The sequence below is a fragment of the Trichosurus vulpecula genome, chromosome 2 (assembly GCF_011100635.1).
Source record: "Trichosurus vulpecula isolate mTriVul1 chromosome 2, mTriVul1.pri, whole genome shotgun sequence".
Classification (NCBI taxonomy): domain Eukaryota; kingdom Metazoa; phylum Chordata; class Mammalia; order Diprotodontia; family Phalangeridae; genus Trichosurus; species Trichosurus vulpecula.
This window is the reverse complement of record NC_050574.1, coordinates 328,096,320-328,120,222: the sequence shown is the minus strand read 5'-3', so window position 1 is coordinate 328,120,222 and position 23,903 is coordinate 328,096,320. Positions and strand designations below refer to the sequence as shown.

The window sequence follows — 23,903 nt, the reverse complement described above, 5'->3', positions numbered from 1 at the left end:
ATGTGTATACACACACACAGAGGAAGCCATCTCCTGATAAAGTAAATGTGATCAAATTTCACATAATTCAATGAGTCATATGAGTAAAGGCATAGAGAAAGGGTGGAAGTACTCTAGGACTAGAATGAGGGCCACAATAGAATAGAACAGGAAGACTGTAAGACAGGAAGGATAGAATGGAACCGGATTATGCTGTACTTTGTATATGAGGATCAGGAATTTATAAGTATTTAGTAGGCAGTAGAGGAGAGATAGCCTGGGGGAGAGAGATAACATGGCCTTAGAGTCAGGGCCTGAGTTTAAGCCCTGTCTTTTACATACAGTGGCTGTGTGACCCTGGGCAAGTCAACTAACGTCTCAGCGTCCTAGGCAATTAGATTTCCACAGAAGGTGCTGATCTGCATTGGTAAAGGGATTCCTTCGCCTGGGGATTTTCTATACCAATGAAATCACAACTCTAGCTCCTATCCTCATCCTAGGCGATGGGGAGCCACCAATAGTTTTTGAAGAGTGACATGGTTAGATGGGTATATTAGGAACATTACTCAGGCAGCAGTGTGGAGGATAGATTGGATAAGGTATAAACTGAAAGCAGGCGGCCATCTGGGAATTAGTAGAGGTGAGAAGAGATGAAGGCTGAACTAGAATGATTACAGTGGGAATAGAAAAGAGAAGACAGATACAAGTGATTTGTGAAGCCAGAATCAACAGAATTTAGCAAAAGATTAGAGATGAGGGGTGAGAGAGAAGAGTAAAAAGTGAGCCTGAGTGACTTAGAGGGTGCTAGTGCCATCAGTAGAAATTGTGAAATCAAGGGGAAAGGCAGCTTTTGGTTAGATCATAAGAACAGTTTTGAATATATCCAGCGTAAGATGCCAGTGGGACAGCCAGAAGAAACTAACTAGCGGACAAATGGAAATCGTAGTCTCAGATTTAGAAGAGTCTTCAGAAGACGCACAATCTAACCTACACCTATATGAGAATCTCCTCTTCAACCCAGAAGTGGCCACACAGCCTTCGGTTAAAGACCCCGAGCAAGGACATAGGTGTTCAGGGTAGAGATATAAGTTTGGGAATCAACTACATACAAGTCGTAACTGAAGTAGGAAGTCAATGAGAGTTGAAGGAGAAAGCGCTCACCAAAGGAAAGGACAGGGATAGAGAAGAGATAGAACCTGGGGGAACACTACAGCCATATTCCCAACCAGAAGGATTGGGAGTGGGGTGAGGAGTTAGGAAATGAGGCATAGAAGGAGTGGTGAGAGAGAGAGAGAGAGAGAGAGAGAGAGAGAGAGAGAGAGAGAGAGACAGACAGAGAGAGAGAGAGACAGAGAGACAGAGAGACGGAGAGACAGACAGAGAGAGAGAGAGACAGAGAGACAGAGAGACGGAGAGACAGACAGAGAGAGAGAGAAAGAGAGAGAGAGAGAGAGAGAGAGAGAGAGAGAGAGACAGAGAGAGAGAGACAGAGAGAGACAGAGAGAGAGAGAGAGGAGAAGACAAGGTAGAAGAGAACGTCAAGGAGGAGAGAATGGTCCACAATGTCATGCTGGGGAGTGTTCAAACAGGATGAAGAAAGAAAAAAGGACATTGGATTTATGTATAAACTACATTACTCAGTTGTCATTCCTGTTGATAATCTGAACCAGACTCTAATAAGGGGAAAATCACTCAAAAGTCTGACTGCTCATAGTTGGCAAGTGTCATCGCCCACTCTGTCAGTTACCAAGGCTCCCTAGAACTGAGTCAAAGTCATCATTCCGCAATACCCAAATGTCAGAAATGTGGGCTAAAATCCCAAGCATGAATCCCAACACTGAAATAAATCGATCACTCATCGTACCGTGAAAGTACGCACACGCACGTCCGTTGTTCTCTTAGGAGATAGTGTCAAAGGCAGCAACAAAGTCACAGGATTGGGCTTGAATTTCGAAACAACAAAGAGACATTCTGGCCAGGGCGATTCCTTGCTGTGTTCCTCTGTGAAACCATTTCCCTTTTACTCTTACTGATTTAGATCATAGTTAATCCCACAATATTTAGAGTACCATCTTTCATGTCAGTCTCTTCCTCACCAGTCCCCTTCCTCCATGCTCTCATTACCTCTCAGCTGGGAGATTGTAATAGCTTGGTAACAATTCTCCTTCTTCAGAGCTTCTTTCTATCTTTCTTGCCCTTCATGTAGCAGCCCAAATAATCTCCCAGCGACACAAGTCTCGTCAGGACATTCGCTTATTCAAGAATATTTGGGGGCTCCCTGTTGCCTCTAGTCTAATCTACAAGCTTCTAATCCTAGCATCAAAGGTTCTTTATAACCTGGCTCCAACTCACATTTCCAGGACCATTTCACATTTCTCCTTTTCGTGAAATCTCTATATTCTGGACAAACTGGAATATGAGCATCTTCCCTTGTCTCATCTTCCCTTGGATTCCTTCTGGCTCTGCCCCAGGTCTGGAACTTAACTTTTGCCATAAGGCCCCCTGTTGAAATCATTCTCTTCTTTCTAAGCCCAACTAGGGTGCTTCCTTTCCCACAAAGGCTTCCTTAGTCCTCCCACCTGTAAGGGATCTTATGTTTTGTCTAGATATCTCCTTTGGTCTTAGAATCTTCCTTGTCTTACTATGCTGTTTCTCCTATTGGAGTAAAAACTCCTTGAAGACAGGGACTATGTTTTTCATCTTTAGTGCCTCGCACACACTACATATCTAATAAAGGTTTGTTGAATTGAATGGAGAAGAGACTTTTCTATTTATTTTGAAATCGATGCTCTGTTTTTCTCAAATTTTACATGTATCATTTAACTCCCCAACTTTGAAGCTTACAGGAGTGCTGGGGGTATCAATCAATCAGCCAGCATTTATTAAGTGCTTACTGTATGCCAGGTACTGGGCTAAGCTTTGGAGATACAAAGAAAGATTAAAAAAAAACAATAGTTCTACCCTCAAGGATTCTACATTCTAATGGGAGGACAAAATGGAAATAACTAGGCGTGTACAAGTACTTACAGAGTAGGTGGAAAGTAATCTCAGAGGGGAAGGTACTTGTAGCTAGGGGACTGGGGAAGACCTCCTGCATAAGATAGGATTTGATTTGAGTCTTGAAGGAAGCCAGGGAAACCAAAAGGGGTGATGGGGAAGATCATTCCAGGCATGGGAGAAAGCCAGTACCAAGATAGAGATGTTTGGTAAGCTCTCGTTCATCTCACTTTTGGGGTTTCTTGTAGGCTAGATTAAGGTTTCTTTCCCCAGGGTTACCAGTTATCTTCCCACAACAATTTAATCTGTAGAACAATATCAGTACTTTATTTTCTTCAGACCTCAGTAAGAGGACTAACACATTTTTGGACATAGCCAATATAGGGATTTGTTTTGCTTGCTTATGCATATTTGTGTGACAGAGCTTGTCCTGGGCATGCCCAGATTGCCAACCTGGAGGCTTCCTTTACATTTGTTGCAAGGGTTTTTTCCTTTTCTTTTATCTTTTCAGTAAGGTGGTGTCAAAAGGAGAAAAAGAATGATTGATAATTGAAAAAATCATTGAAAATAAGAAATAAGTCTTTTGAATTTGGAACTTAAAATTTTAGAAACTAATGTTGAAAATTGTTCTTACATGTAATTGGTGAAAAATAAAATATTAAGTATATATATGCATATATATATAATATATATCTATATATCTATAAGAAGTCATTTAAAAATTCCATAGGTTGCCTGAATATCTGCTGTTAAGAAGTCGGCATTGTTGGTAGTTCAAATGGTGGGAGTTCTTACTAGTTCTCTTTATTAGTTTTCCTGCCCAATCTTGTCCACTCTTTCGGACTAAGTCTTTTTCTATGGGACAATAGTTTATTGATTTTGCCAGTTCAGGAGACGAAGGATGGTGTGGAATAGATGAACTCCAGAGCCTTGTTTTCATGATGTCACCTATGAATTAAAGTTCTCTACTATAATAAACTACCTGAGGATGGGTAGAAGCAGAGAAGTGTCTGGTACTTTCAGAAATTTCTCAGTACAAAGTTTTGGTCATGGGCTTGATAGTATGATGTCTCATTGGAGGACTTATACCAAGTCACTGAAACAATTAGTAAGAGCCAGAAAACACTGATACCTTTAAAAAAAATTAGTGAAATTTCAACGAATAACAGGTCAACAGACATTATGGGAGTATTGAACAGACCTCTTGGCCAGATGGTCGATACAAATGATGCTTTCCTGATGTACAACTCGAAAGTGACACAGAGAACAACAGTAGTGACCTACGACTTTAGTTATTTCACTGTCTTCTATAAATCTTATTCTGGTAAAAGCAGGACTTCTGATAAATTCTTGATTTGCTGACAATTTCATCTCTTAGAAGACAGAGGAAGCAGGGAGGGGAACTGCTACTTGTCTAAGCAGCACCACCCTAAATTTGGCAATGTTCTGAGATCGGAGAAGAGATTAGGACAAAGTGATGGGCATGGAATTCTTCTTTGCAAAGATCTATTAACTACTGAGGGCAGCAAGATAGTGTAATGGATAGAGTGCCAGGCTTGGAGTCAGGGAGCTCCTCTTCCTGAGTTCAAATCTGGCCTCAGACACTTTCTAGCTGTGTGACCCTGGGCAATTCACTTCACCTTGTTTGCCTGAGTTTCCTCATCTGTAAAAGGAGCTGGAGAAGGAAATGACAAATCTCTCTAGTATTTTGACCAAGAAAACCCCAAATAGGGTCACAAACAGTTGGATGTGACTGAGCAACGACAATTAACTACTGAATCTATGAATTATAAAAAGCTCAGTTAATGCTAGTAGATATGACACATCCGGACATAAAGATGTTTATTTATTTATACCTCAAATGTCAAAGATTTTTTCCCACATAAAATTCATAGCTATCACAGAATGTTAGTTGGAAGAGACATAAAAGAGCATTTATTGCAACTCCCTCATTCAACAACTGAGGAAACTGAGTCTCAGAGCAGTGTAAAGCAGAGACCAGACCCCAGGCCTTCTAACTCCAAGTATAAGTGCAGTTATCCTTCCACATCATGGCTTTCTCTATCAAGCTTTTGATGTATCGCGGGTCGGCATGAGCAATTAAATGAGAATTTTTGGGAAGTTTTGTGGAAGCTGTAGACATGTGAAGGCCAGCAGATAACACAGAAAAAGTTTAGGAACTCAGAAATGCATGAAATATACGTATAGTATTGTGTAATATCAACATATTTTATCTTTTAATACCATAATAATTCAGACTTCTTCTCTGGTGTGAAAGGAGGGCCAAAAAATTTTACATGCATTTTCCAGATCGCATTGCAGGGTGCCACACTCCTAACCCCGGCGATGTGGAAGGGATAACTCTGCCCTTTCCACTATACCCTGTGGCTTCAACTACATGACCTTCACCACCCAAATAAGTTTATGCAAAGAAGAGCCAGGCTCTGATGACCTCATTGTGAAGGGAAAGACTGGCAAACTGATCAACAGCTTCTGTGTATATACATCACCCTAAAGATACCGTTCCACTCCATCCCTTTATATAAAGGTCTCAGTGTACATTGCCCAAATTTTGGTTAATAATTCCTCTATTTGAATTCTTGTCATTTCTTTGGTGTGATAGCTGAGAAGAGAGCTTCAAGTTGTGGTGCCCATCTTTGATTTCATATCTGCATTGTTAAGGTATCTTCCTTATCTGGTTGTGAACCTTAATGTCAAACTTCAATACTTTTTCTATTTCCTGGAAACTTGGTCCCTAGATAATAGGTGATTTTTTTTTGCACAGTTCCTACACAGCAAAACAACCATCAGCACACACACAGCCCTTATCTTTTGTGTTTTATCATTATGGAATAAAATCATATTCCTATAGTTATTTGCTTGTTAATATACAGGGTGTTCCTAAAGTCTGGACACATAGGAAATGTGGAGTTATTGCATCGAGTTCATGTGAATCTTGCAAAGCACATTGACCTTTGCATCACAAATGATGGAAATCATATTGAAGATGTTATTTGTTAATATTCCAATTAAATAAAATGTTGTTGAAAATTTCCATCATTTCACTTCTTGAAAATATGCATTTTTGCCTATGTGTCCAGACTTTAGGAACACCCTGTACTTTCAGATACATAGTGGTAAGCTCCATGAGGACAAGGACTCTGAGCAAAGCTTTGTATTTCCCCCAATACCCAGAATATGCTTTGCACACAATAGGTTAACCCTCAATAAATAGCTGCAGATTGAATTTTTGTTATTGCTTAGTCATTTCAGTCATATCTGACTCTTTGTGACCCCATTTGGGGTTTTCTTGTCAGAGATACTGGAGTGGTTTGCCATTGCCTTCTCCAGCTCATTTTACAGATGAGGAAACTGAGGCAAAGAGGGTTAAGTGACTTGCCCAGGGTCACACAGCTGTTAACACTGCCTGAGGCTGGATTTGAACTCAGGTCTTCCTGACTCAAGGTCGGATGCTCTATTCACCTAGCTGTCTCTGAATTGAATATAAGATTAAATTATTTATTAAATTAATTATTAAATCATGATACAAAGAGATATCAAAAGATATCGCAATGGGTGGAAAATCTAATAAGATGAAATTTAATGGAGACAAGTGTCAAATCTTACATTCAAGTTAAAAAAAATCAACTGCACAGGTATAGAATGGGGAGAGAGACCTTCATGTAGAAAGGGCTTAAGGGTTGCGGCTTACTACAACTTCAATTATAAATCAATGGGATGCTTTGGTTCCCACAATACATGTCATTTTAGGCCGTATTAATAGAAAGAGTGTTGAGAGCAAGAGTGGTTATAGTCCTACTTAATTCTGTGTTTACTAGACCATATCTAGAGATCGTATTCAGTTTGAGGTGCTATGCTTTGAGAGAATTATCCAGCCGTGTGGGCTGGTAAATAGTTAACAACTGGCTCTCTGGAGGGAAAAATGCACCCATACATATTTTAAGTTTAATGTGCAATATTAACATTTTCCTGTCACTTTCTTAAGTCTAACAATTAAAAAAACCCTAATAAATCCAGCCCTGACCTGTAGCATTTGACAATTTCTGAGATGGAAATGTTCACACTGAAAATTTAATCATTGACTCTCAAAAGCTAGTTTGGGCTGGTTCTAGCACTGCCCTGGTTATGACAAACTGGAGAATCCAAAAGAGGAGGATCAGAAGGATTGGAGGCTCTCAAACTTGTGTGTGTGATGAAAGAACTTCAGATGCTCAACTTGGAGGTGAGAATATTGAGGGAATCATGACATCAGTTTTCAGATATCAGAAAGAACTGGAAGAGGAAATCTGCTTATGCCTCCAGAGGAAGAGGCTAGGATAAATGAATAGACGTTACAGGTAGAAGATTTCAACTCATTTTAAAGAACTTTTAAATAATTAGAGCTATTAAAAATAAAGGACACTGCTTTGTAAGGTAATGAATTCTTAGGCATTGGAATTCTGTGTTCTTTTGGAAGTTGGCTGATTATCTCTCAGGGTCTTTAGATTCAAATGTACACATTTTTTTTCCTCTTTTCTCTCACACGTTTTTGTCCTGCTGTGGGCTTTGTGCTGGCTGTCCTTCACGCCTAAAATATACTCCTTTTCCCTCTCATCACTCAAGATCCCTAGTTTCCTTCAGGATTTAGCTCAAACACCAGCTTCTATATGAGACCTTTCCTGTTGTCCCCAGCTGTCAGTGCCTTTCCTCCCAAACCACAGGGTGTCTATTTTGTATAGAACTATACAAAACACGTGCCTATTGTCTAGGGATGTGCTAGAGCCAGCTCAGAGCCAATTTTTCAATGGGAGCATTTACACCTTGGGAATTGGAAAACGTCACAAAATTAGGATTTAATTTGTTGTTTTGTTGATTGTCTAGGCATAAAAAAAGATAGAGAAAATGCTAATAATGCAAATTAAACTTAAAAGTGTGTCATGCATAATTTTTTTTAATGAGAGCTGGTTGTTAAACATTTATTAGTGTGTCCTTGGTATTGTTTCTCTCTCCTTCGATGTATTCATTCACAGTGCACCTAGCCCAGAGCAGGCAATTAATAAATGTTTGTTGAGTGATTGATTAACTAACTAGTAGAAGGTCCACACCTTCTTTAGGCTAGGAGAAAGAGGCTGTAATGGGGTAGTTAGGCGACTCAGTGGATAGAGTGCTGGGACTGAAGTCAGGGAAACTCATCTTCCTGAGTTCAAATCTCGTCTCACACACTTACCAGCTGTGTGATCCTGGGCAATTCACTTAACCCTGATTGCCTCAGTTTTCTCATTTGTAAAATGAGCTAGAGAAGGAAATAGCAAAGCACTCTAGTATCTTTGCCAAGAAACCCCTTCTTGGGGTCATGAAGATTGAGACATGACTGAACAAAAGAGTCAATTATGGAATAAAGGAATACCCCGTCCCCTCCTCCCCATCCTAAAACAATCAGGTGAAACTAGCAATCAACTCCTGCCATGCTTGAAGCGTATCAAAGGAAGTGATTCTTTCAGGGTATATGGAATTAGGCTTCTAGGTGTGGTTGATAGGGGTGAAGGAGGTATCCTTTAAATTCTCCAACGTTGACTTGGGTGCCTACAATTTAAATCAGAGTCTCTGGGGATGTCACATCTGTCTCCTTGAATGCTTTGTTCTGCTTCTTGTACATATATGAAGGGGTCTGCACGTATTTGTGTGTGTGTGTGTGTGTGTGTGTGTGTGTGTGTGCAGTTAGAATCTGCTGACAAAGAGATGGGATGTTTAATCAGGCAGGAGCTGCCCTATTATATATGCTTGAAATTTCCTTTCCCTGTCTTTCCTTTCAGACCCCTGCTCCACGAGGTAAAATGAACGGTAGTTTTGGTGTGGTTTCAGAGTTAGGAGAGTTGCTGGGGAGCATGAGACTAGATTCTTCCTTCGGTCAGGGGTCGGACTAGATGAACTCACACAACTCTCAGAGTGTAGGATGTGAAAGGTTCTGGAGCAAACTCTAGCTTCACTTTTTCCATCAGTATGACGTAGTGGAAGAGAGAGGGATGTGGGATCAAAAAACATTGTGGCCCAGGGGAAAGAGCAATGATGCTGGAGTCAAAGAACCTGGCCTCGCATCTCACCTCGGATAGATACTACCTTTAATCTCCCTCAGGTCAATTTCCTCGTCTGTAAAATGGGGATAATTGTTAACCACTATCTTTTTCACAGGATTAGTTTGAGTTAATTGCTATATATGTGTGAGTTATGTCCTCAGTTTCCTGCTGGATTGCATTCCAGGAATTGTATTGAACTTTTAAAGATCAGGTAGCAGCTACATGAACTCCATTTTTTCTGGCTTATATCTTTTATTTTTTGAAAATACTTTATTATTATTAACATTCATATTAAATTTTTTTGAGTTTCCTATTCTTTCCCTCCCTCCAGTCCTTCCCCTACCCATTGAGAAATCGAACAATGTGATATGAGTGAAGTCATGCAAAACATATTTCCCTATTAGCCATGTTGCAAAAAAAAAGGGGGGGCCAAGGAAAATAAAGAACTTGAAAAAAGTGTGCTTCAATCTGAACTCAGAGTTCACCATTTCTCTCTCTGGATGTAGATAACATTTTTCTTTGTGACTCCTTGTAATTGTCTTGGATCATTGTATTGATTAGAGCAGCTAAGTCTTTCACAGTTGATAATTGTTACAATACTGCTGTTACTGTATCAGTTCACATAAATCTTCCCAGATTTTTCTGAAACCATCCTATTCACCATTTCTTATAACTCAACAGTATTTCATCACTATTATATTACCACGTCTTGTTCAGCCATTCCCGAATTGATGAGCATCTCCTCAATTTCCAATTCTTTGCTACCACAGAAAGAGTTTGTACATATAGGTCCTTTGCCTTTTTCTTTGATCTCTTTGGGATATAGATCTAATATTGGTATTGCTGGGTCAAAGGGTATACACAGTCTTATATCCTGTTGGGCCACGAACTCATTCAAAAAAATATCAGTAGTCTCAGTGATGTGATATAGCTATGAATCATGAAACACCACAATCTCAGAAGAATCAGAATTGTAGGAGTGAATGGAAAAGGAGCAACGGAAAGGTTCCTGATGGGTATAAATGGGCTGCAGCATGTTAGCAATAGTGACGTGTGCATGAGAAATGGGATATAACATATCGAGAGGCATCATAGTCTAGAGTACTGGATCTGGAGTCTGGAAGACCTGGGTTCAAATCTTGCTCCAAGCACTTATTGTGTTTCTATGGCTAAATCACTGAATAGCCCCCAGTCTCGGTTTTCTCATCTGTAAAATGGGGATAATGGTAATCTGCCAACTTTATAGGGTTGTAAGGCTCAAATGAGATAATTCACGTAAAATGCTTTACGAACTTTAAAGTTTGTATATATATAGCTATACATGTGTGTATATAGCATATGTATTGTACATATAACACTTTAAAGTTTGTAAATATATGTTTCTAAATATATATTTATATATGTTACTAATTATTATAAAGCAATGTATGACAAGAAAAAGATTAATTATAGAGGGAGAGTGAGGGATTCTAGAGGGATAATCTGAACTAATAACTATGACATACAGGGTGCCCCCCCATCTTCCTGCAGTTATGAACCTTTAATAGCTTTACTTATTAAGCTTGAGTAGCTTCATAACTGCATTAAGACTTTTGGGGTACCATGTATTGGGAAGAACCAGACAAAGGATTCCAGAATGTTAGATAGATCCCTTATGGAGGCTTCATGGGAAGATATGGGTTATGCTGGTGGGATTAGGATTGGGATGGGGATGGGAAGGAGGGAGCCATGCCTATACATTGAAGGCATTGAGGCACATTGAAGAAGTCATTTCTCTGAGAATTTGCTGTCCTGTGCATGATCCACACATATGATAGCTCCATCCTGGGAGGGGAAGGCCTACAAGGGGGAATTCCTAGCCTCCATCAAGTCGGTTTTGAATGTTGAACTGGCAGTACCCTATGTGGTGAGGAGAACAACTCTGGATTGGATGAAAAGTGAAATGACCGCTCAGTTCAGAAGATCAGAGGAGATGAAATAGTTTCACTTAGCTTTTCTGTTGGTGCTTTTTCACTTGTGACTACTCACATCTCTCTAGCAAGTTAAAATTAGTCTTCCAGATGTGTCAGCTTCTTTGACATAAGAAAAAGAGGAAGGGGTCGAAATAAGCACGATGAGAAGGTTTAGCTCAAACTCTCCAGTAAACAGAACTCTTAAGGGTTGATGGTTTTTATTAGTTGGGTTTTGGGGGAAAGTTGAGGTTTGTTGAGCAGTCTTCTGCTGGGTGGGGAGCTGAACATGGGGACATTTATTAGATTGTTTCTAATTTCTTGAAATGTAAATCTGCCCTCAAATACCACACATAAGCTATGCTGAATGAATGAATAAAAATAAATATACAAATGTACAAAGCGCTGTGCTAAGTGCTGGGGATACAAAGAAAGGCAAAAGACAGTCTCTATCCTCAAGGAGCTTACTTTCTAATGGGGAGCCAATATACAAACAACCATGTACAAGTGAGATATATACAGTATGTACTGGAAATAATTAACCGAGGGAAAATACCAGGATTAACAAGGATTAGGAAAGGCTTCCTGTGGAAGCTGGGATTTCATCTTTCTGAGATTTGGTTTCTTTATTAAATGAGTGAGTTAGGCTAAGATCTCTTTTAAGACTACATTTCACCTTAGTCACTGACTTTACAACTTAATCTAAATAATAAAAAGTAACCTGGTTTGCTGTAGTCATCGCAAAGTGGCCAGAGACTGGTGGTGAGTGTCTCTGTACTCAACTAGGCTGGTCCTTTGAAAATAGACACAGTAGGAGGCAGCTAGGTGGCGCAGTGAATAGAGTGCTGGCCCTGGAGTCAGGAGGACCTGAGTTCAAATGTGACCTCAGACACTTGACACACTGACTAGCTGTGTGACCTTGGGCAAGTCACTTAACCCCAATAGCCCTGCCTTCCCCCCTCAAAAAAAAAAGAAAATAGACACAGTGTCCAAGTAGTGCAAGTATTATACGGTTGAATGGGATGTTAAAGGACTTGTCCAAAGTCATAGAGACAGTTATTGAGAGCCAGGCTCAAACCCAGGTCTTCTGGATACCAGTGCTCTTCCTACTAAGAAACCCTGATTCTGCCTACGGTTTGAATCCTGCCTCAGATGCTACCTGGGTGACCTTGGGCAGCTCACCTCATCTCTCTGGGCCTCACTTTTCTTAGGGGCAGCTCAAGGGGGTTGGACTAAATGATCTCAGAGGTCCCTCTCAGCTCCAAACCTATCCTCTCTACGATCTGTGCAAGCATAGCCTTTGAGGACCTAGGGAACCAAGATTCTACTCCGTGAGGAGGCATCCAAGCAGGGCTTTCTGTGGATCACTTTAAGGTTACAAAGGACTTTTGAATATATTACTTCACAATCCTCACAAAAATCCTGTGAAGATGATAGAGCATGAATTTTTAGACCCATTTTACAGATGAAGAAGCCAAGGTAAAGGGATTGGTCCACTTCACCATTGACTGCCTTTACTAAACAGGGACAAAATATACATATATATATATTATACATACTGTGTGACTCTTTATATTCCTGACTGTGAGTATCAAGCCTGTCCTCAGTCTCCTCTACGTGAGGTAAAATAACCCCAATTTGCTCAGCCTTTTTTCACAATCCTTCACCATTCCTTAAGGAACATCAATCTGACAGTATTTTTTATTTTGAGGCAAACAGGGTTAAGTGACTTGTCCAGAGTTACACAGCTAGTGTCTGAGGCCTGATTTGAACACAGGTCCTCCTGACTCCAGGACTGGTACTCTAGCCACTGTGCCATCTAGCTGCCCCAATCTGACAGTATTAATGAAGGGTGAAATGGAGAAGGGGTTAGAGGCAGCATGGCTTAGGGGACAGAGCTGGCCTCTGCTTCAGGAAGACTTGGGTTCAAGTCCTGCCTCCTCTGACATATGCTGATTTTGTGTATGTCAGTGTGACCCTGGACAAGTCATTTAACCACTTGGCACTTCAGGAAACCAAGACTATAAATTACAAAGAAAGTGCTGCTATTTTTTTTTGACAATTTCCTGTAGCAAATCTACAAAATCATAGGTTTGGTCAGCAAAAAAAGATGAACAGATGCTCCAGTCCCAGCTTTTCTACCGCCTGATTCATTGTCCATGAAACTAGTTTGTATCTTGGGAGGAAAGATGCTAGTCCTGTTGAACCATAGACCACAGTAAATCCCCTCATGGTACAGGAGTTAATCCAGCGTGAAGGCAAAGAGGGGCACCCTTGTATCTTCCTTCTTTTGATACAGATAACCCTTATCTTAGAAACTCTCCTCTTCTATTTAATCCAAAGTGAAAACTCCTCAATTGTTTTTATACTTTGAGAACTTTTTTAGTGTTTTCTTTGCTACTTGGCGACTAAAACAAAATAGTTCTATTTCTGGAAACATAGATTAATGCACCTGCAAGGCCAATGCTAATATAAGCTACTCATTGTGCCTGAGGAGTGTGCAATCCTTTGGGCCTTGAATGGGGAAACTATTTTTTTTTTAAAGCACGTGCTCTCTCCCTCTCTCTCTCTCTCTCTCTCTCTCTCTCTCTCTCTCTCTCTCTCTCTCTCCCCCCCTCTCTCTGTGTATGTGCAAAGAATGGTTATTTTTTGTTTTTGTTTTTACCTTGTGTAATGGCAACCACACTGGCACACCCAAGATGGATGCTAGTGCAGGTCCTTTTATCAGATTTATGAGGAAATACAGTTGTTTCAGGGGTCAACAATCTTCTTTAAATAAACAGAAAAAAATACAGAGAAGAGAAATAAAGACTAACAAACAAGGCTCTATTGCCTTAATCAGAGCTTTACATCCACCACTGAATCAAGAGAGCCTTTACCTCTGAGGAGTCGGGGAGCTCTGAATATATGCCCACTCACAGTTTGGCCAGGGAATTATAACATCTTTCTCATAAGCGAGTCCCTGAAGCAAAAGCTCACCTCTCAGAATATACAGTCTTTCAGCTACTAGGCTCAGAGCCAGAACCCTCCTGACTCAGCACCTAATTAGAAATTAACAAAAGGTGTGAAGGCCTTCGTACAAGCAAGCAAGCTTCCCTTAATGGACTCCAAATGAGGCCTACAGATAGGCGGGGAAGATCTTATTCCCCATTAACCTTGACACCAGTTTGTGAATAAAAGGATGAATTTGCTTCTCTTTTCTGAATGTTTTAGTAAAAGACTGAATACCTTTCTGAGTACCAGAACTCAAAGGATGAAAAGAAAGGTCATCAAAACTATTTAGTGATTGGTTAAAATAAACATAAAAGTTGATTGATGAAACAGGTCAGGTACCTAAGATAACTAAGTAAAAGAACACACTAGCATAGTGTTCAGTAAATCCAAGGACCCCGAATATGGGGGTAAGGATTTCAACAAAAGGAAATACCCAAGAAAACTGAAGAACAGTCTGGAAAAATTAAGTTTAGATCATCACTTCACATCATATTCACAATAAACTCTTAATGGATACATGACTAGATATAAAAGGTCACATCACAAACGAATTGGAGGATCAGGAGGGGAGGTACCTTTTGAAACCACAGATAAAGAAAGAGTTCTTGACAAGGAATAGGATCACAGAGGATAAAATGGTTAATTTTTATTATATAACATTGACAATCTTTTGCAAAAAAGTCAATGAATTTAAAATTAGAAAGGGAGCAGTTAACTGAGAAAAAATATCTTGGTAGCAAGTAGCTCTGTTAAAGATCTAATATACATGATATAAAGGAAACTGATTTAAATATATAAGAACAAAAGTCATTCCTACACACACACACACACACACACACACACACACACACAGTAGTAGTTCTCAAGGGAAGAAATCCAATCTATCAACAACCATATGAAAAAATGCTACAAATTACTAAAACCAAGAGAAATACAAATTAAAACAACTCTGAGTTTCCATCTCACACCCACCAGACTGGCAAGGGTGACAAAAAAAGGGTAACTCTTGGAAGGACTAAGAAAAGATAGGCACAATAATATACTTTTGGTGGAACTGCAATTTTTTCCAATCATTCTAGAAAACAATTTGAACCTATCCCCTAAATGTCACTAGGCTGTGACACTGATCTACCAATACCACTAAACAAATATCCTAAAGAAATGTTTAAAAAGAGGCAAAAACCCATTTATCCAGAAACATTAATAGCAGCTCTTTTTGTAGTAACAAGAAACTTTGGAAACTATGGGAATGCACTTTAATTGGTGAATGGCTGAACAAATTATGGTATATTAATATTGTCTTACAAAAAACAATGAAAGCGATATATTTAGAGAAACTTAGGAAAGCATGTATGAACTAAAGTGAGTGAAGTAAACAGAAGCAAGAGAACAATTTATACAATTACTATAACACTGCTAAAAAAAACCCCAAACTTTGAAAGACTTAACTATTGTCAACATGGTGATCAATGAGGACTCCAGAGAACTGATGATGAAGAATGTGACCAACCTGCTGAAGTGATGCACTAGTGGGGCATCCATTTCTAGACGTGGTGAATGTGTGGATTTGGATTGGTTTGCTTTTTGGTTTTGGGTTTTTTTTTTGACTATGCATGTTTGTGTTTGTTAAGTTCAAAATAGAAAATTAAAAAAAAATAAATCAAAAAACTTTCTAATTTAAGAATGCCATTTATATGATCTGTCAACTCCCTAGGCCATGTGTTCCTTTAACACAGATAACAAAGAGATATCTTTTTTTTCCCTTAACCTTATTTCTCTTTCCTTTCCTTTTACAGTGCTGCTCTTGAGATGGAGTTACTGTCCCTTTGGCTCTCCCTGGGTTTCATTGTGCTGGTTGTACAGTGGCAGAACGAAACTCTAATGGCAGCAGCAGAATACCAAGGGGTTTGTAAGCTGGTGAGTTTGCCCTGCAGGACCCTAAATACATGGTTATTCCTGCCATCACAGGAGGCCAGGGAATGAGTTAGCGCATTGGGAAGGTTAGCAGATTGTAAACCCTAGAGAGAACATAGGGACATAACTAAACAAATGCTTAATAACTTCTCCTTCTCCTTTCCTTCACCTCCTCTTCTTCCTCCTCCTCTTTTTCTTCCTCCTCTTCCTCTTTCTCTTCTTCTTCCTCCTCCTTCTATTTCTCCTCCCCTTCTTTCTCCTGTTTCTCCTCTTCCTTCCCCCTAGGAATCAAACTAGAAGCTGGAAACCTGGGGATAATCATAGGCCCAAACTCACTACTGGTATGGGAAGGTTTGTCCCTCCTTAGGCAGCCTGATGGCTCACCATTTTGATGCTAGACTTAGTGTAGATGCCTGGTCCACTTGACCCACTGAAGCTCAGTACTCCCAAGCTCAAGATGTCTACAAGCCTCAGCCTGCCAGATAGCAGGAATTCAAGGTCTGTGCCACCATTCTCATTTGGAAAATAAGGCCCTGAGAGGCTGAGATGAGGAAGAAGGGCATTTCAGGTATGAGGGACTTCATGTGAAAATGCATGGAGGAAGAAGATGAGATACTGAGATTGAAGAACAGTAAATAGTCAAGTTTGGTTCAGATCTCTGCCTCAATTCCTATTGATGCAGAGAAGGGCCTAGAGTTTGTATAGCCCAGATAAAGAAGTCTTGTGTGACTGGCCACAGAGTCCATTTGTTCATACTTTGGCCTGCCCTGGTATAGGACCAATCCTCAGTTTTCCTTGACAGATAGGTATTTGTCCCACTCTCAAAAAGCTCCAGAGAGATTACCAATCTTAGCTGCTCTTAACCTATAAGATGAAACAGATGCAAATGACAAAGGTAAAAGGGAATTGCCAGACTTCTAGAAACCTTATCTTTTGGGTTCTATCGTTTGCAGATTCTATGATTCTGGTGAAATGTTCTAGGAAAGGATTTTCTCTGGGGCTCTTGGGCAAGTTACCAGAATCTGGGTAATACTTTTAGGTAACAGAGAAAATTAGATTATTGATAACTAATCTATTAATAGAGATGGATTGCCTGTAAGTGCTAGGACTTCAGGGACCTTATCTATTCCAACTTTATTAAATTTATTTAAACACTTTAGTGCCTAGCATAGTGCCTCCAAATAGCATTTTCCCCAACATCAGCCTAGAATAATGCTTTCCACATAATAGGTACTTGATAAACATTAAATTGAATTTCATTTTCTTTTTGTCGTCTTCACCCAATTTTGGGGACTCAAGGCTGATGTACATTTTGGTTCCTCCTTTTCATTAGACTTGGAAAACAGTGGGTGGCATCAAAGGCTTCTGCAGATGGTGTGATTGGTCCTTTGGGGTGAAAGCAGACCTTATTCTACCCAACTTTCCACCTGATATCACAATGCCCTTAGAAGAACTGCAGCACCGTATACGTTGGGAAGAGGACTGGCCTGGAAGTCAAAGGACCTCACAGCAGTTTTGTTACTGCTTTAGGCCTTAGTTGCTTTATTTGTAAGATGCAGAGTTTGAACGAGATCCCTCTGAGGCCCCTTGCGCTCTAACACCCTGTACTGCAGAATCTCAATGATACCTATTGAGTAAACTTGCTTGTCTGCCCTGTGCAGGAGTGGCGATCTCCCAGGACTGGCAGCCCATGCCCAGAGTAGCGGTCAGCTGTGTGGGGGCATTGACCTTCCTGGAGCACAGGCCTGATTGTGTCACTCTCCTGCTCCAAGGCTGTTGCCCAAGGGATAAAAGACAAACTCCTCCTTTTGATATTTAACTCGGCCTTGGGGCTTATTACACACCGCTGTGCTTCATCTTACACACAGGAGGATGGTTGCTGTTCCTTGTGCACAGCATTCCACCTTCCCTATTTGTACTTCTGCACAGGCTATCTTCCAGGCCTTGGAATTAACTCTCTCCTTATATGCATCTTCTAGAATCCCTTGCTCCCTTCAAAGTTCACCTTCAGTCTTCTAGGCTAGTAGTGTCTCTTCTGATCATCTTTTATTTATCTTATTTGTACTTTGTATTAACTTTTATGTGTACTAGGTTATTTCACCTGATAGACTCTAGCTCCTTGAGGACAGAGATTGTTTCATTTTTGTTTTTGTACTTCTCTCTGCTGCCCAGCCTGGTGCCTCCACAGAGTTGGCCCTTAAAAACAAATCAACTAATTGTTGAGACCTATTTTTTTCTCTTATCTTTTTTTTGTAAATAATATTTTTCCAATTACATGTAAAGATAGTTTTATGGCTCTAATTTTTTCTTTTGGAGGGTGTATTAGGAGGGCAGAGTTTATAATCTCAAAGAGGATCATAAACATGTCTGAAACGTTCGGAACCGCCGGATATAAGAAACTCTCAAAGTAGAAGGCAAAAGAATCAAAACATATATTTAGGCTCCACAGTAACCAACCCATGAACCAGCAACCCCATTTTGATATATTGATCAAAGGCTTCCAGGCCCAATAAGTACGCCTTGAAAGAGTAACCAGGAGGCTACAGAGAAGCATGATTGCGTAGAGCAAAATCATGCTTCCCCCTCTATGGTAATAAGATTACCCACTGGCCTGAAGTCTTTGTTCAGCTTCCTCCCGTAGGTCAGCTCTGCTACTGGCAGCTCCTGCTTCAGCTGTGGCTGTGGCTGTAACTGTTACTGTAACTGTAGCTGTAACTGTAGCTGTAACTGTAGCTGTAGCAGCCTCTGGCTCCAACGGGAGCTGCTTTTAACCATCCAGCTTCTGCGGGGGTGCAAGGCACGCCGGGGAAAGCACAGGCTCCCCCAATCTGCCCAAGCAAGGCGAAGGGGTTGACCAGAAAAGCACAGGTTCTTTCCATCAGCTTAAGCAAGGGAAGCAAGGTGAAGGGGCCGACAAGCTTACTCCAGTCCAAGATACAAACAGCATTCAGTTCAGGGGAAAAAGCCAAACTAGTCAAGGGCACTTGTTGACTAAGTGCTAAGGAGCCCATTTTTGGTTGCCAATACAGAGGGGGAAAGGCAATTGGGATTAAGTAACTTGCCCAAGGTCACACAGCTAGTAAGTATCAATTGTCTGAGGCTGGATTTGAACTCAGGTCCTCCTGACTCCAGGGCTGGTGCTCTATTCACTGTACCACCTAGCTGCCCCTAGAGATAGTTTTAAACATTCATTTTGTATAAGATTTTTGAGTTCCAAATTTTTCTCCCTCTTTTCCTTCTCCCTGCCCAAGATGACAAGTAATCTGATATAGGTTATACATGTGCAATCACATTAAACATATTTCCACATTAGTCATGTTGTGAAAGAAGAAACAGAACAAAAGGGAAAACACACACATACACCTCTGAAAGGAAAATGATGTGCTTTGATCTGTATTCAGCCTCCACCAGTTCTTTCTCTGGATGTGAATAGCATTTTCCATCATGAGTCTTTTGGAGTTGTCTTAGATCATTGCATTGCTGAGAAGGACCAAGCTTACCATAGCTGATCATCGCACAATGTTGCTCTTATTGTGTGCAATGTTCTCCTGGTTCTGGACTGAGACCCATTTGGGAGGGAAACTCATCATTCTCAACTCCAGTAGTTGTCCTTTGTCTGAATAGGTGTCCAAACTTCACTTGTTTCAAATGCGAGCTGAGACATTCAGATGATTTAAGTAATTCCGAGTTTATGCCTCCAATTTTACATATTATATATTCTATTGTTGGTTAAAAGTTGTGGTCTCTAGAGTTCCTGAATAAATAAATGACTGAAAACACATCTATTGAGTGCTATGTGTGGAGCACTATGCCAGGCATTGAAGTTACAAATAGAAAAACTAAGACAGTTCCTGCTCTCGAGGAGCTCACATTCTAACAGGAGAAAACACATGTAGGAAGTTTCAGCTGTAAGTTAAATATAAAGCAGCAAGGCAGCTGGTAATGCATCTCCTTCATTCAGTGTCACTTCCTCTGGTAGAATCACACCTGTTGAACTATTTGACAGATTCAAGGTCTTTAGTGTTGAGCACTTCTTTCTGGTTGTTCAGTAGTTACGAAGAGGAGTTGGGGGCTGTAGCACATAAAGAAGCAGTTGTCATGTCCACAAGGGCTGCTTCCTTAGACAGTGGCTGTGGGGAGTGGGATGGAAGCAGGATCAGTGATTGGGAGAAGGGTGTGTGCTGCTGTTCTTAGGTCTCTTGGGCTCACCTGCCAGCTGGTAGTAACTGGTCAGAAGTTGATGTTGGTGAGATTGTAGATGCCAGAGACAAACCTAAAAGTGAATTTTATATATGTGTTTGTGTACATATATACATATATATCCATGTATATGTACATGTATACATACATACATAACACGGACAATTATGATCATTTTTAAAAGGCTAGAGGAAGAGGTCTTTGTCTCCTTGGCATTGCTCATTAGTATGTTTTCAAACCTAGGTGGGCCGAGTTGCTGATTGCCAAGGAAGATACCTGGTTTCGGTACCCAGTGACCTCCCATCCCATTCAGCGGAGCTTGTCCTGGATGTCAACCCCATCAAGACCTTGGAGTATAATTCCCTTCTGCACTATTCTCACTTGGAGAGGCTGAGTCTAGGTAATTGTGAACTGGCGTGCATTGACCGAAATACGTTCCAGGGGAGCAGCTACCTCCATACTTTGGTCCTGAGCAACAATTTTCTCTCAGTGAACTACACAGAGTCTGGAGCTGCTCTCCGATCTCTCCTGGGATTGAGGAAGCTGGACCTGTCAGGAAACTCCCTGACTGAGGACATGGTGGCTGAGATGCTCCTCAATCTCTCTTCCCTGGAGTCCCTGTCTCTGGCAAGAAATGCCATCATGAGGCTTGATGATACTATCTTTCAGAGCCTGGAGAGACTGCAGGAGCTGGATTTGCAAAAGAACTACATCTTTGAGATTGAAAGTGGTGCCTTTGACCACCTGAAGTGGCTGAGGAGGCTCAATCTGGCCTTCAACCACCTCCCCTGCATCGTGAACTTTGGCCTTACCCAGCTCCAGGTGCTGAACATCAGCTATAATGCCCTCGAGTGGTTCATAGCAGACAGTGGAGATGCTGCCTTTGAGCTGGAGACACTGGATCTCTCCCACAATCAGCTGCTGTTTTTTCCCTTTCTCCCTCAACAGAACAGGCTTCGAACCCTGTTGCTAACGGACAATGAGATGGGTTTTTATAGGGACCTCTATAACGCCTCATCCCCAAAGGAGATGGTAGTTCAGTTCCTCCTCATTAGTGGCAACGTGACCAACGTTACCACCGTCAGCCTCTGGGAGGAGTTTGCCTTGAGTGATCTCTCTGCCCTTCGTGTCCTGGACCTTAGTCGGAACCAGCTCAGGTACTTACCAGACGGATTCCTAAGGAACATGACTTCCCTTTCCCACCTGAACCTCAATCAGAACTGCTTGCAGACACTCTCCATCCAAGAGGATGATCCCCCACGCTCCCTTTCTGACCTTAACCTCAGCCAAAACCAGCTCTCAGAACTGCGGGTGGCCCCTGGGCTGACCAGCTTCCTAAGGAGCCTCAGATACTTTAACCTGAGCTCCAATCAGCTCCAGGGAGTCCCCCCCGGCCTCTTCGCCAATACCAGTAACATCACTACAATCGATTTGAGTCACAATCAAATCACCCTTTGCCCTCTTTCAGAAAAGGTTGGCCAACCAGCCTGTGTTGATTTCCGAAATATTACATCTTTGAGAAGCCTCTTTCTTAGAAACTGTGGCCTGGCAGCCTTGGAAGAACGCACTTTCAGAGGGACATCCCTCACTCATTTAGACCTGTCCGGTAATCATGGTGTTCTGTCGAGGGGCATCACTCCTCTCCAGGACACTGCCCCCACATTACAGGTCCTGTCTCTCAGGGACATCGGCCTTCATCCCAATGGTACGAAGTTGGATTTCTTTGGGTTTGGGAATCTGAGACACTTAGATGTGTCGACAAATTATTTAACCAGCTTTCCACAGTTCTGGGGCAGACTAGAACTACATACCCTGGATCTTAGGAGGAACCGATTCACAGCCCTTCCTCACTGGGCCGGCTCAGAGCAACTCAAAAAGAGCCTCCGTGTTCTCTACCTCAGCCAGAATCCTTATGATTGCTGCTGGCTGGAGGGCTGGGGTCCCCTCCACAGCTTGAAGACATTGCTTATTGCAGATGAGGGAGCTGTCACCTGTAACTTCTCCTCCAACATATTCCGCGTGGTGGAAGTGTTTGAGACTATATCCCAGGATTGCAAGTGGGAAAGAGTGGACGTCGGTCTGCTCTACCTGGTACTCATTCTCCCCACCTGCCTCACCCTCCTTGTAGCCTGTGTTGTGATCTTCTTGACCTTTAAGAAGCCCCTGCTGCAAGTTGTAAAGAGCCGTTGCCATTGGTCCTCCATTTACTGACCCTGAGGAGAATGTAATCTATATATATGAAAACCCTTTCTAAGCTTAAAAAACAAAAGTGAGTCAGATGAGTGGGTTGGACTAGATGATCTCCTATGTCCATTCCAGCCCCAAATGTGTTATCAATGTGACCCTGGGCAAGTCATGTCACCTTACTTGCCTCAGTTTCCTTTTCTGTAAAATGAGCTGGAAAAGGAAATGTCAAACGAGTCCAGTATCTATCTTTGCCAAGAAAACCCCAAATGGAGTCATGAAGAGTCAGAAACAACAATAAAAACAGCAACAAAAACCAAGGAATGATGAGCCAGATGACACCTGGTGAGTTAGGTGATGGAGGAAGATGAAGATGGCCTCCATTTCTTTATCCCTCCAAACAGCATGGTTCAGCGAGTAGGGCGCTGGACTTGGAGTGGGGAAGATTTGGCCTGACTTTAGCACTTACTAGCTCTGTGACCATGAACTGAGCCACAGTTTCCTTTTCTGAAAAATGGGAATCATTATGCCAATTGTACCTACCTCACAGGGTTATTGTGGGGATGGAACAGAAGGATGTTTGTGAAATGCTTTGTAAACCCTAGAGCCCTATGTAAATCCCAGGTACTTGTCATTATTATTTTTATTATTATGGATATAGAGACACATAAAGGATTTTTATAAAATAAATAAATAATAAAACTTAACTGAAAGAAATGGTCCTCCCCTACTGGGTGTTTGTTATTTTTATTTAATTTCCTTGGTTATGTTCATGGGCAACAGGGATGGCTGAACACAAACCCATCTCTTCAACAGGAAAAGAAAACCTCCAAGTGCCCATCCTCCTACCTTTGGGTCAGGACAAACTCTTTAACGTAAAAGGGCAGCACACACATTACTGTTGTTTATACCGTTTGCTGTTGGGACAGATCTAAGTGGCCACTTCAAAGGGAAACTAAGAGCAGCTCAAGTAGGAAGAAATGAAAAAAAGCTTTTAGTAAGTGCTTACTTTGTGCCAAGTATGGTGCTATGCACTGGGGATGCAATTAGAGGAAGGAAGACAGTCTGCTCTCAAGGAACTCAAATCTAATCAGAGGAGACAACAGGCATATGAGAGTTCAGCTGCAGAGAGGATGGGAACGTCCCAAAGTCTTAAAAGTGCATTGGTGTGGCAGATGGTAAGGCCCAGGGGGCCTTTGGTTAAGAGTGGTCTAGTAGTTATGAACAGACTATATGCAGCAGGAACAGAGCAAAGAAGCTTTGTGTCTAGTATGTGAGCTAAATGCTGTTACTGCAGCAAACAAAAATTACCAGCAACCTTTTAAATTCATCACTCTCTGTTAGCCAAATTAAAGAGACTGAACACATGACATCATTTTGGCAAGCTCAATAGATGCTGACAGTGCTTCCTGGAAGTGCTAGAAATTTCCCTGTGCAGCCTCCATTCCATCCTGTTCAAATCAATTCAACAAGCATTCATAGCCAAGGATCGTGCCAGGAACAGGAGATATAAAGACAAAATTAACAAACAAAACAAAACAAAAACAGCCCCAGGCTTGAAGAGTTTACACTTTCCTGCATTCACTATGATCAGGGATGATCTTTGTTAAAT

The 23,903-nt window shown here is 41.3% G+C and overlaps 1 protein-coding gene across 1 annotated transcript in view; it reads left to right on the top strand.

Moving 5' to 3' along the window:
* The window catches only part of NRROS (negative regulator of reactive oxygen species), a 28,670-nt gene extending 5,712 nt beyond the window's left edge, over window positions 1-22,958 (top strand). The window contains exons 2-3 of the mRNA XM_036742562.1: window positions 15,790-15,910; window positions 20,351-22,958. Of these exons, the coding sequence (XP_036598457.1) occupies window positions 15,803-15,910; window positions 20,351-22,318 (2,076 nt within the window). The 5' untranslated portion in view covers window positions 15,790-15,802 and the 3' untranslated portion in view covers window positions 22,319-22,958. The remainder of the gene's footprint in view (window positions 1-15,789; window positions 15,911-20,350) is intronic.
* The last annotated feature ends 945 nt before the right edge of the window (window positions 22,959-23,903 follow it).